At 31.4% G+C, this 14,540-nt stretch overlaps 1 protein-coding gene across 1 annotated transcript; it reads left to right on the top strand.

Annotated features, from left to right (window-relative positions):
• Positions 1–6,035: 6,035 nt before the first annotated feature.
• LOC136273971 (uncharacterized) lies at positions 6,036–11,756 on the top strand. The gene is made up of 4 exons (XM_066079823.1): positions 6,036–6,443; positions 9,241–9,486; positions 9,714–9,851; positions 11,471–11,756. Exons 1-4 carry the CDS (start codon positions 6,378–6,380, stop codon positions 11,684–11,686), a joined length of 666 nt encoding a protein of 221 aa, XP_065935895.1. The 5' UTR covers positions 6,036–6,377; the 3' UTR covers positions 11,687–11,756.
• Positions 11,757–14,540: the final 2,784 nt, after the last annotated feature.

The raw sequence follows: 14,540 nt of genomic DNA, 5'->3' as shown, positions 1-14,540 counted from the left end.
TGCCAGTGCACGAGACACATTGAAGAAAATTGGATCAGCTTACCTAAATCATAGGGAAGTAAGCGCACAAGAGGCTGTTTACAGAGTCTGTAACTTAAGAATGAAAAAATGTTCCAGGAAAGTTGTATTTGTTCCAGTGGGTGAAAATCCTACCAGATTGACTAAACCTCTCTCTCAGATTAAAAGAAATAAAAAGACAGAAGATACAGATGGAGACGAAGATCATGATGAAAATGACATTTGGATGACAAATATAGTTGAGAGATATGAAAATCGACCAGACAAACACGATTTTGAGACCATGTGTCTGGCAGAATTCTGCTCAGAATTTAGAGTTCTTGCAAAATCACAGATTCCAAAGACTGCAAATGAAAACGTCTTCAAATTACAAAATGAAAAGGGTTATATTCAAAAAAGAACAAGAACACAACCAGCCATTATTAGATACCCAAGGTTTAATGCTGAAAAGATGACCGAGAAGTACTATCAATCTCTTCTTCAATTGTTTCTACCATATCGAAATGGTTCTCATTTAAAACCACCACCGTATGAACTTTTCGAGACATTTTATGAACAAGGCCACATCAAATTTATGGTAGAAAAGCAGATCAGATCAGTAAAATCTATTGTTGATCAAAACCATGCACGATTTGCACAAAACGAAAAAGTAATAGATGAAGCAATGGAAACATTTGAAAACATAGGAGAACCAGAAGATGCTTGGGCAAACCTTTGCCCAGAAACAGAGTCAATGAGGCAGAAATTCCAAAGAGAAAGAGGCCAATATGATGACTGTAATGAACAATTGATAGAAACAATCCCAGACATGCAGGAAACCACTAATGCTGATGTTCCATTAAGAGTTGAACAGAGAATTAAATCAAGAGATGAGATATTGCCGGTCTTACAAACCTTAAACAAAACGCAGATCCAATTATTTTATCATGTGCGTGAATGGTGCCTAATGAAAAGTTTAGGACAGAATCCTAATCCGCTACAATTGTTTATAACCGGTGGAGCTGGGACAGGTAAAAGCCATTTAATTAAAGCTATACATTATGAGGCATCCCGTTTGCTTGAAAAACAAATGTTATCTCCAGAAAGTGTAACTGTGCTCTTAGCTGCATTCACTGGCACGGCTGCGTTCAATATCGGAGGAAATACACTCCATCATTTGTTTTCTTTGCCAAAATTTATGACACTACCATATGAACCATTAAAAGAACAAAGTTTGAGTGAAATGAGATTACAACTTTCCGAGCTACAAATTCTTATAATTGACGAAGTTTCGATGGTTTACAAACGACTGTTATATTACATTCATGAAAGACTTGTTCAAATCAAGAAAAAAAGAGAACCATTTGGAGGAGTGTCCGTTATTGCTGTTGGTGATTTTTACCAACTTCCGCCAGTAAAACAACGCAAAGATGAAAGGTTATACAAAGACAATCCCACATACCCTGAAGATTTTTGGGTAGAAAATTTCAGGAAAGTGGAGTTAACAGAAGTGATGAGACAAAAGAAAGACATGTCTTTTGCAGCTACATTGAACTTACTGCGAACTAGAGAACGAAATCAACCTTTAACTGACCAAACCAAATCTATGTTGTCTCAATGTGTTAGAGAAGGACCAGAAGATGCCCTTCACATTTATGCAACAAATGATGAAGTAAACTCGTTTAATCTTACAATGTTAAGAAAACGATGTGTAAATCTTGTGGAAATTGATGCCAAAGACTTCACAAAAGATTCCTCTACCGGGAAACTGAATCTGAGGAAAAAACCCATTAGCTATAAGACTGAAGGATTGCCCAGTACATTATTGCTGGCCATTGACGCAAGAGTAATGCTAACACGAAACTGCAAAGTAGATGATGGGCTGGTAAATGGAGTAATGGGGCATGTATCTAACTTTCAATTTGGCCAAGGAAATAACTCCAACACTATAATGGCTGTGGGAGTAATATTTGACAACATATCTGTTGGAAAAAAATCTGGAAAAAGAACGAATCAAGGAAACATTGTCATGATCGAAAGAGTCCAAGAGGAAGTAGTTGAACGAAAAACAAAAACTACTATTCGACACCAATTTCCATTGCGTTTATCATGGGCTTGCACAGCGCATAAAGTGCAGGGTATGACAGTCGACAAAGTAGTTGTCAATATAGATCGAGCATTTTCACCTGGCCAAGGATATGTTGCTCTAAGTAGAGTTACATCTCAAGACGGATTGTTTATTGACACCAATGACCTACAAGGATTACAGAAAAAAATATATGCTGACCCAGAAGTGAAAGAAGCTTTACAACAAATGGCAAATATAACCTTTTCAGATTGCTCCGCTGGTTCTGCGCAAAATCTATCAATTCTCCTTCTTAACATACAAAGTCTTCCAAAACATTTTGCTGACCTCCAGAGAGATATTAGGACTAAAACTGCTGATGTTATATGCCTAACAGAAACATGGCTAAAAGCAAATCATATCGTCAGTAATTTTGAAATGAATAATTTTCAGTTTCACCATGCATCTAGAGGACTTGCATATGAATGTAACAATGATGAGATGATACATATGCGTTTCGCAAAAGGTGGAGGGGTTGGTGTGTATTTGAAACAAACTGGACCAAGGAAAACCATCATTTCCTTCCCAGAAAAAAATATTGAGGGAATTGCAGTACACATAACAAAAGATGATATCATTATTATCACTGTCTATCGATCCAGTTGTGTGAATGTTTCAAACTTTTTACTTCAGCTGCAAAGAGTATTAGAAACATATTCCTCAAATCATAGGCACATAGTTTGTCTCGGAGATTTTAACGAAGATGCAAATTTGCATGGTCCTATCCAAAATTTAATGGAGAAACTTGGTATGACACAATTGGTACATTTCTACACAACTGAAGGAGGAACAATATTAGACCACGTTTATGTGTCACCAAATGTACAGGCGAAAGTTCAAAAAATGCCAACCTACTACAGCTATCATGAGGGTTTGCTGATCACCCTATACCCAGAAAAAAACTCATTACAATCTGCTGATTAAATATCAGTCCTAGAAATAATGATAAAAAACCAATCAATGAAAATCAGTACAGCATTTCAAGTTTCCATTTTATCGATTATGAAAAAACGTTTATCAACCTATTAATAAATTTCATTTAATAAAAATGCACGTAAATAGATATGATTTTTAAAATCCCTGAATTAGTATTACTCTAAAAACTACAGTGATTCAAGGAAAGTCAGTATCTCATACATGAATTTCATGGTTGACGTGCTTAATTTCTCTCTAAAACTTACCAAAATATAAACATTGAGCTGTAACATAATCACATTTGTATTAACATTCTATGAAAACATATCTTGCCTTAAAATTAGAAAGCTTATTCAATTCTGAGAAAAGGTATGCTTCATTTTGCCAATCCATTCAGTTTTAAGAAAAATATGGCCATTTAAATGAACCTACCATTTCCACTATTCTCTATCGATCTATATCACAATTATCGGGCTCTCCATCATTAAAAGATATTTACTTAATCTTTTAACGGTCATTTGTTGTTCAAATTCCTTTACTAAAAAACATTATTCAATACTACATACATTTACATGAAATTATCTTGAAAAAAGCATCACATCACTTAGAAATATCCTAACATGTATACCCTCCCACTATCTTTTGATTATAATATAAACCATTAAGGTTAATATATTTTGCCTAATAATATGCAACCTGTGGCAATTTCCTCAATTAAGTCATTTCTTACACATTTTTCAAATAATCATCACTGATGCTAAGAATTGCTCCTTTTTGGTAAATTTAAAAATGTGTAGCATTTTTTAACTCAAAGATAGACATGCCGTCCTGCATGTGGTTTCTTGTTTCTATGAAAAACGAAGCTAACAATCATATCTAATGACCATCAAATCTTTCCAGGTTTCTCAGTCTAATTTTATTAAGGTCTTTGATCAATAAGAATCACATTTTGTACCTAATAAATGATTAATCCAGTATTCTTAATCATTAAATCATTTTAAAGGTGTTATCAAATAAAAATACTCCACCAAACAAATTTGTAAAATTTTAATTATGGTCCAACTAATTACACCTTGAAATTTGAATTGAAGTCTATGGGCAACAAATGTTTCATTAAGATATTGTTAAAACTAATTTTAAATGTTAAAACAAGGAGAGGCATGATCCGCATCGCACAACATTTAAAATTAACCAATAATTTCGCCGGATTGGACAACATCCAGATTCAACAAGGTAAAAACTCTCTTCGATAATACATGTATACACATTTTATATATTAAAATATGAAATAAAATGAATCATTTACTGCAGATATTTTGACAGAATTAAAATTTTCTCTTTTTCATCAAACAGAGATAATAAAAAGATTTAAGATACAAAATGACCGGCTTTTTATATGTTATCAGTCATGTGAGTTTGGTTTATATCAGTTTCATTGTTATCTAGCAATACATATTTAATTAAGTAGCTTGAAATGATTCAAAATTGTTCAATATCTCTTCATTATACATTGAATACCTTAAACCACTCTAAAACAGTAAGACCTACAACTGTGATATGCCTGCCAAAAATAAGAAATAAAATTCAAACACACCAGGGTAGCTGGAGACACATAACCATTTCATATGAAAAATGTTTTAATTTATATGTGTTTCTATATTTTTGAAGCATATATACAATAAAAAGGTAAAAAAATGTTAATTCTTGCTCATATCAAAAGTAATAATCCTACCAAATCTGTTATTTGAAGGTCAAATGTACATTTACATATCCTACATGTAATGTTAATGGAGACAACAGGAGGGCATGATTTTCCAACTACCTGTATGTAAACTATAATTACAAAACATGAATTTTGGACAAAAGAACATAAAATTGGGTTATCAAAGATTTTGTATACCATGATACCTGCATTAGTCTACATGTAAAGTACATGTAACAGAAATTGATCGACATGTGCTGAAAACGATTAAACATCTTCGCCCGACTACAGTCATCATCGAATAAGATGTAAAAAAAAAAATCCTCTTGGCAGAACACGTACATCATCACTACCTCAATATCGTATAATTAACTGATTAAGAAATGTGTATAAAATTTCGATCGGGTTCAGTATTTTTGTATATAATGAACGATAAACTTCCAGAAAATGAAAAAAATCAATCCAATTATTTATTAAAATTTGATAATTATTTTTGCGTTTTTATCACAGGACCTGCTACAGCCTAATTCAATTACAGTAATTGCATTGTGTAAGTGAAGTCCTTTCAGGAGTTATTTTACGTTATTGAAATTAATGGTTAATGATTTATATGAAAACATTCATTAAAATCCATTTGTTTTATATGTTTTCTCTGACATTACTCATCCAGAAAAGAAAAACAAAATAATACTATATTTTATCACGGACGTATGTATATACATGCGCGGATCTAGAGGGGGGGGGGGTCGGGGGATTCCCGACCCCCCCTGGAAAATGAAAATTTATTAAATTTACATAGTAAAATTATCGCGAAAATATGCCTCGGACCCCCCCTGGCAAACACAATTATCCTTCGGACCCCCCCTGGAAAAATTTTCTGGATCCGCGCATGTATATATGTCTGATTTTATATCCGCATGTCGCATATGACGATTAACTTCAAAAAGACCGGTTTTTAATATCAACTAAACTTAGCACAAAGCACATACCTTGTTATCATGTAAACAACAATATGTAACTAATAAATGGATTTTAAATGACTGATTCCGGGACAATATTCCCGAAAAATTCAAAAACGAAAAGTACGGATTGCACAAATGGAACATTCCACAATGGACTAAAAAACTGCTTACGGATTTTTTTCCATTCCAAAAACAGTTGGTATTTTACCTTTTAAATCTAAAGATTCAATAATACAAAATAACACTATTTCAATTTCTTATTTCCGCAAAATTACAATCAATATTAACCTCATCTGTCTGTACTAAAAATAAATGACCAATCCCGTTCACCCCTTCATATTGTCTAATCCAATGTATCGTACACGGTGTATAAAACATTTCGCCCCCTCGTCAGTTCTGCCTGGCTCCAATGGATTTTTCATCATTTCAATACGAAAATCTATAGACTTTACTAAGAAAAAAAAATAACTATAAGATGATATATTCCTATCTCATATAAGATATCAGAATGATATTCATATCTTTATAACTTAAATAAAAATTATGTGTCAGAATAGCAGTAACCATTTAATAAACCACCGCCTGAACAGCTTTCGCGCGCTTCTATCACAGACGCTGAAAAACAGAGAACATCTTAAAATCGAAACACTACAGAGAAAAGACGAAGGATAGAGACATGGCATTAGCGGGAGCTGCTGGTGGCGATGGGGCTCCATCTCCCAAGAAACATAAATCCTCACCGGTGAGTCATCATTATAAGTTGGGAATGTTTATTCAAATAATGCGATGAAACCATGTCAGTAAACAGTTTTGAAACGACGCCATAATTTGACTCTTGACCGCAACCAATAAATTTGTATCAGGTGATTGTTTTATTTAATTATATCCTTTATTTTATACAAAAATATATTATACATTCAATGTCTTCAAAAAATTGATTATCGTATCGCGAAGCTACGTACTTCAATAAACGGTTCGAACCAATCGCCCAAACAGCCAAATGGAATATAATACTAAAATAACTCATTTAAGATATAATAGCACAAATGAATTATAAAATTAATTAACTTTATATCCCATTTCGACTATGATATCCCAAACGCCCTATTTCTTCCCATTTGGGGGTTCGTTCCAACCTGATTTAAACATATACTGTGGTTTCATCAATATTCGTTGAATACCAATTTTCGTAGATTTCGTTGTTTAGTTGATCCACGAAATTAAATGTTCATTAAATTGCCTTTTCTATTCACACTTTGCATTGATAGGGTCATTGACCACGATTTTACGTATCCTTGAAACTGTAATTTTCACTTTATCCACGAAAATTGATACCCTTGAATATTAATGAAACCACAGTAGTTCATTTAACTTGCTGAAAATGTTATTCATTGGATTCTGAGGTTAAAAATCACATCTTTAAATCTTCATCATTGAATATATAACTATTGTAAGCTTCTAATCCTGTTTCCAATGTCTATGTAAAAAAGCATTTATTCCACTTGTTTTCTTTCTAAATCATTAAATATTCAAGATGTGATTTTATGGCATATTCAGTTTTTAAAACAAAGACCATTGTAAGTATGATAAAAACCCCATTCAGAGATTAAACTTCAATTTGACTTGGTTATGAGTAAAAACAATATATCTAAAACAATTTTACCAAAATAATTAATCATAATTATTATAATAAATAAAATTAAATCCTTCTCCATGCCATGAAAGTACATAGGGCCAGTGCTTGTCCCCCAGTTTCCGTCATGCTAAGTGGATGAGAGTCATTGACTCCCCCTGGATAGGACACCAGTCAATAGCAAGTTAACCCCTAGCAATGCTCACCTACAGTGCAATTATTAAAATTATGCTTTTATTAATATACTTTTTTGCATTAATCATAAATTACTAAACTGCTAGTATAAATCTCCCAGATCAATGTGTATATTTCTCTGCAAATTAAGATGACAAGAAAAAAAAATTAATTGTCAAAGTTAAACGACTCTTCATACCAAAAACCATTTTTCATCTATAAATAATCTGTTGATACCAAAGTTAATCCAAATTTCCAAAATCTCTTAGAAATATCCAATGATATTCCTCCTTCAATAATACAGATATAAACACTTTTAACAAATCTATTTTGAAAAAGTTTCTTGCCCTTATATCAGAGCAGGATCAATCAGATTATAAAAGTTGCCTCGTATATAAATTGAAACAGAAAATTCACTTAACAACGTTGGAATTTGCGATCATAAGTGTTTAACTTTTTATCAAAAGTATTTTTTACAATTCTACATACATAGCTAAACCAAAAATAAAAACAAAATTTTGGGGTTTATATGTTCCTTTCGCTGCTACAGTGAATTTTTAATATGATCTTTCTGCACTCAAAGTGCAAATTGCACACAAATCACTTTTCCCACAATAATTTTTAATCAGATAAACCATGGCATCAAATACAAATTTATATTAAAGAAATTTAATATAATTAAAATAATCATTAAGAAAAATTGTGCAATATCTTCACCATATTGATATTTTGACCTTTTTGCACTGATGAAATGCTATTTTTATCCATTAACAATTCAACATGCAATAAAATTATTTAAAAATCTCAAACTTCCTCTCAAATTTTAATAGACTTAGCAAAAATATCTTAAAAATTCTTCAGAAAATAAAACCAAAAGTATAACTCTATGATGTAAATTTTAAGATATAGCATCAAATAAACTAATGTTTAGAAAAAATTGGAGTTCATTTTTCTCTTGACTTTTATGAATTAATAGTTAAATCCACGAGACTTTTTTGAAATAATAGTTAAATGCGCCAATGTATGTCAATAAAAAAATTTAAATATTATTAAAATATGTTTATTGAAACAAGACAAAGATAACCCAATGTATAAACTAGCTGAAAATATGGTCTGCACTGAAAATAAAAAAACTAAAATGACGTACCCTAAAACAACTGAGTTATGAAAAATGTTCATAATATTCTTAAACATCCTCTGCCACCAAATATAGTCTCTTACTAAACTCTGTAAATATGTAATTGTCCCCTCACTATTTTAATCAATATACTTTATTTGGCATTGTAAAATACCAATTTACAAGAGAACTAATATATGCCACATATATTCCAGACTAGAGATGACCCAAAATGGCTACCCAAAATCAGACCAACAGACCCCATTAAACAAAATACAGACAAACAATAAAAATTTCAGATTTGATTTTCCAGAGAGGAATATTTGAGAAATTTAGTAGTAAGTGCAAACAGAAATAAATAAATCATTAATGAAATAATTAAAAACTAATCTTCCAAACATAAACCGCAAACTGCAACAACCATGGATACAACAGCATTATGGAATGTGTAATATATATTTTAGCATTAACAACACTTCCAAATCGTTTTATAAACAATACTGTAAATAACATATACATGTACATATTGCATTTTTTATAACCAGAAATTAAATAATTTAAAATTTCACATACTTTAACATCCTGACATAAATGAATTGTGTACCTTCATTTCAGTTTCAAGCCGCACAACAGAAAATCTACATCATGGAAACACCAGAAATCAGGAAAAACCCAACAGATGCTAAAGAATATGCTGTTACAAACGTTCTATCAACCACCACAGCATTCAACACAAGACACGAACTCTACCTAACCATCAAACATCTCGAAAAAATCAAAAAGTCAACTGGGAAATGCCTACTCATAAGAGGTTTTAGTCAAAGAGATGATCATTCCATAAGGATAACTGACACCACCATTGTAAGAATTCAATATTCAACTTATTTAATAAAAGAAACTGACATATCAATTCAATCTACCATTCAATCTAAAAATATTAAGGTAATCTTTAATGTTTACAGATGGCACAGAATTCATAGTCTTCTGTTTACATAAAAATGTACTCGATTAAACATGTGTAAGTTTAAAAACACAATTATTATAAAATAGATGTATACTACATTGAATTTTGCTCCTTTTAACAAAAGGTCATGGATACTGCTATGGAAAAGAGTATCTCAACTGAAATCATCAAAAAGCATATTGAACCGGACATATTATCAATTGCTGAAATCAAGACAAAGCAAAAAGGAGACAGAGTTTCTGTCAAAGGCCATGTAGACAAAGTAAGTAAATATTTGTAGAAAAATTGTGATATTATTTATCACAAATTCTGCTGGACCTTCATTAATAGTGGAATTTATGTTGAATAATTTTTTTTCATGCTTTTCATGCTATTCATGCTTATTGAGTGCAATTAATTTGAACACATACATGTCTTATCTTCTACTTTATTGATTTTATTTCATTCTCCTACATCATCATTTCTACTAGTATAGCATATTATATTTACAATAAGGCATGAATTTTTGGTTTGAAGATTTCACTTCTCCCTAACAGAAAAATTATAGAGAAAGAACTTTGTGAATTGAATCAAACAGACTTCATTTATTTAATTAAGTTTACATTGATATACACAAATTCAAAACATAATTTTAAAATATTGTAATTTAAATACCTTAAGACAGACTATACTTAAAATACAGGTAAATTAGATTAAAAGCATGTCTGCAACAACTAATAAAAAATCTAACAATATTTTAATAAATAAAAGCTTATCTAATTTAAGAAATTGGATTTATTTATTGTATTTAAACCTTAAATAAAGGAAATATCTCGTCATTATTTAACCTAAGTGACAAATAAAACATGTCTCTTTACTTCAGTGCATTTAGGGGTATTAGTCCAACCCAATGACCCACTTACACTGTTTCTTTTTCCACCAATTTGGGACTGGGGGCTAGGACGCTCTCAATTGGGAAAATAGCGACAAAGCCGAAAGATTGGGAAAATTGCTTTTCATTTATTTCAATGAAATTTAATGGTTTCTATGACTATAATTTATTCAAAATGAAATACAAAAAACACCACAATGCGTTTATCCAGCATTCATTACCGTAACCGAAACATGTTAGATAAGACATACGTAAAATTTTGACAACTCGTACAAAGATTTTTTCCTAAAATTACAATTGGGAATTTTCAGACCGAAATTCGGAAAATATTTAAAATTTCCGATTGGGCCTGAGGCCAAATTTCACCCCCAAATCAGGCCCAAAGAAAACCTGACTTTCCACCATTATGTAGAGAATAGCCAAATGGTTACAAATGCTATATTTTACCACCTTACGCATTAGATCCTTATTACAAACATTACAAACTAATAGAAGACCATGATTTTCATCACATTAATTTATTTATAGAAATATCAAAAATAATGTATTTGCAACATATTGCAATGTATCCACAATTCAGAGTATGAAATTGCAATATGGCTTGCACTGCCAACACCCAACTCTTCATTAATCCAACTGTTTTCTTCAGTAAATCAAGGTTCACAGAAAAAAACCCTAAGCAAACTAACTTCAATATATGTATTTGTAACGGAGATTAACTGGTTTAAATCTCAACAAACGTTCAAATTTTGCTTCCATTGATATTCAAAACAAAATGAATAAACAAAACAATCTAATTCAAAACACAATTATTTATCCTCCTTTTCCGATTAAATTTATAAACAATGCAGAGAAGTTGACAAATGCAGCACTATGTATATTTGACACATATTTGAATTGCTCTGTGAGAAACACAGTTCAAAAATAAATAATGGTTAAACTCCCAAAAATGAACTATTAAAACAATTAATATTATATTTATTACACATTGAATATCTGTTTGCTCTTAGATTACCAACGTCTTGGAGACAAAAACATCGAAAAGGAGGATCATCACATTAACTGACCAATCAGGATCCCTTGACATCAAAATGTGGGGCTCTCACGTCAACAAACTCACCAACCAATACGATGATGTAACTATCATATGCCTAACAGTGGATCTGTACATGGGAAGAGTTTCACTAAACTCAAATACATCCACAACACTGCAGGTATCTATATAAACCAAGAAAAATGTCAATAAAATATACAAAACACTAGCAGACCCTTAAAATCATATTTTATAACAATTTCCATGCAGAAAAGTACTGATTATATAAGCTGTTTACCAAAATATTTCCAAAGCAGATTTTTATCAACAAATATTCATTCCACAACTTAAAATTTTAACATAGTAGAAATCATACTAATCATATATATATTGCAAGAATTATTCTTATGCAAACCTGATGTCAACTTTAAGAATTCTCCCATAGACTTACCTTTTAGACATATATTTGTCACTTTCCTCTACAACTAATTTATTATATTGAAATTCAGAACCACTTTTCCATGGAAAATCTGATATAAGAAAAATTATAAATCTAATTAGCTAAATAAAAATTTTCTCTTATTTAACCTAAATTTAAATCCTACAAACCAAAAAAAGTGTTTTCATACACAGAATTGATTGTTAATCTTCCCACCATGAAATGGCCAGGACATAATGTTCCCTGTTTTATCAATCTGCCATTCCATCATTAATGACCTATGATCAATGTCTTAAAACTGTTCCACTCATTAATTCATATAAATGGATTTGACAAAAAAATATCCACTCACTGAAATTTCAAACTGCTTACACAAACATAAATATTTGAAAACAAAATATTAGAATAAAATGAAATTATCAAAATTTTGTATTTCATATGCCATTTCATCAATAGCACAAATAATATCACACAGCACTGATTTAAATCAATTATATGTGATGACACATTAAAACATTAAATTGGTATTTTCCCTGTGCTTGCTCATTATGTTTTACATTCCAGTGCAGGGTCTTTCAGTTATTAAACCTCAACACTCATTTACATGATTTTCATGTTTGACAAAACCTTAAGGGATTTTGTCGGGGGGGGGGGGGGGGGGTGTCATAATTTTTTCGATTGGACAACAAACTCTGTTAGTTGGTTTCATAAGCAGTGTATGATATAAAAGATTTAGCGTATGTAAAGTATACCAGTGTTCCGTAGCAATTAATACAGACAGGAAAGCAAGCTAAACGCGATTATATCTCTAACGTATATAAAAGATCCAAGTTGATAACCAGTTTTGTTGAGAAGATGTAAAACAAGAGGGGGAAACGCAAATTTTCTTAACTTTTGAGTATTAAAAAAGGTGAAACGTTAAATTAAAACATCCATAAAAGGAATCAACACATAAAATTATAACCGCCGAATTTGTACAATATTCGGTATTTTCCTTATCGAGAGATTACGAGATTTCTTGGGAATTAGCCCAACATTCGCTGTATTTTCCACATTCAGTTCAGTTAATAGCATAACAATATTACATAAATAGTGCCTGTTTGGGAGGATAACAGTTGAAATTGACACCCCGAAAAAACCATTGTCAACCGACGCGAAGCGGAGGTTGACAATGGTTTTCGAGGGGTGTCAATTTCAACTGTTATCCTCCCAAACAGGCACTATTTATTTTGTTATACTGAATGTCTTAATTTTAAGAAAAAAATACTGCTTTTATATAGGAATAACGTGAATTCTTCAGCGAACCGTACGCACATAATTTTCGCGCATGTAACATTTTTTAATGTTATTCGTTGCTAAGTGCGTTGCTTACGCTGAGGGTAATAGAAAATATTATTAACTGCGTCTTAACCAATCAGATTTCAGTATTTAACATGAAAGTATAACAACATTTATTACTCCCCCCTCTAAATCTTTAGCACGCATACTTTCTCCAATCAAAAAATATTTCTATATTCCTAAACTGACCACCGCTGAAGTAAACTCTCATTTATTCTTGTGCGCTAATCTAGCTATTTATTGTTAAGTAATTATACATTACCTCTATTATTCACCAGTATGCATGTAAATGGACACCATTGGTCTTCAATCATCACTTTCGATTATTTTAAGAATAATTTCCTACAGCTTCAATCTTATTAAAATCAGATGTTAGATCCGCCCGCTTAATCGCTAGTATGCAATATGATTTAACATCTAATAATAATAAGATTGCTAAAGCTACATTTGATTACTTTGATGTTCTATTTCTTTGTTACAGTTAAGAGGTTCGATATAATCATTAATTTACATTCTATCACATCAAAGACAGGAGGAATTCCACAAGAAACAAGAAGAGTCACTTTACCAACAAGTTAAAGCTATAAAAATATTCTCAACATGTAAAATATACTTTTTACATGGTGATAAAATCGTAAAAAATGTAGAAAATGGAATTAGAGATGTTTTTAATAAATTGTTGATTGAATACTTTGAATATTCAGTAACTTGCATATAACTGCATTGCAGCATTGTAGCCTGTGTCCGACTTTGCTAAAACAAACAACTTCGCACCCCACTGATGTGATTTTTTCGCCGGCACATACTGCACAATGTCGTTTCTACCCTTTATGAATTCAAAAACATTTCATTTGTTTATTGTTGAATCGTAATTCGTTTGACTATATGTTAATAAAGTGTTTCATTATATTACTGAATTTTATAACCTTTAAAGATTAATATAGGAACATTTACATTACATCTATATCATGTAGATAGAATATCTAATTCAAATAGTATACTTTGTAAATTTTACATGTATATTTTGCCATTGATATACCGGTATGGTGTTAATGTGTGTGTATACCTTAAATCCGACCATGCTTTCATCAATGGTTAAATCCCGAGCTAAGTTATAGGCTTTGGAAAGGTTTCATTTAAAAGATCAAGAATTGGTCGAAATTTGTGTGATGGATCGTAATTCTCATCTCCACGTGGCATTTGTGTTAAATTATTATTGCAGTGAAGAAATTTGGATAGAATTTGTAATCTGTCCCGCGTATGTGACTTC

Source organism: Magallana gigas, chromosome 1 (assembly GCF_963853765.1).
Source record: "Magallana gigas chromosome 1, xbMagGiga1.1, whole genome shotgun sequence".
In the NCBI taxonomy this organism is placed as follows: domain Eukaryota; kingdom Metazoa; phylum Mollusca; class Bivalvia; order Ostreida; family Ostreidae; genus Magallana; species Magallana gigas.
Note: the sequence above shows the minus strand (reverse complement) of the source record. Positions and strands in the feature narration are given on the sequence as shown.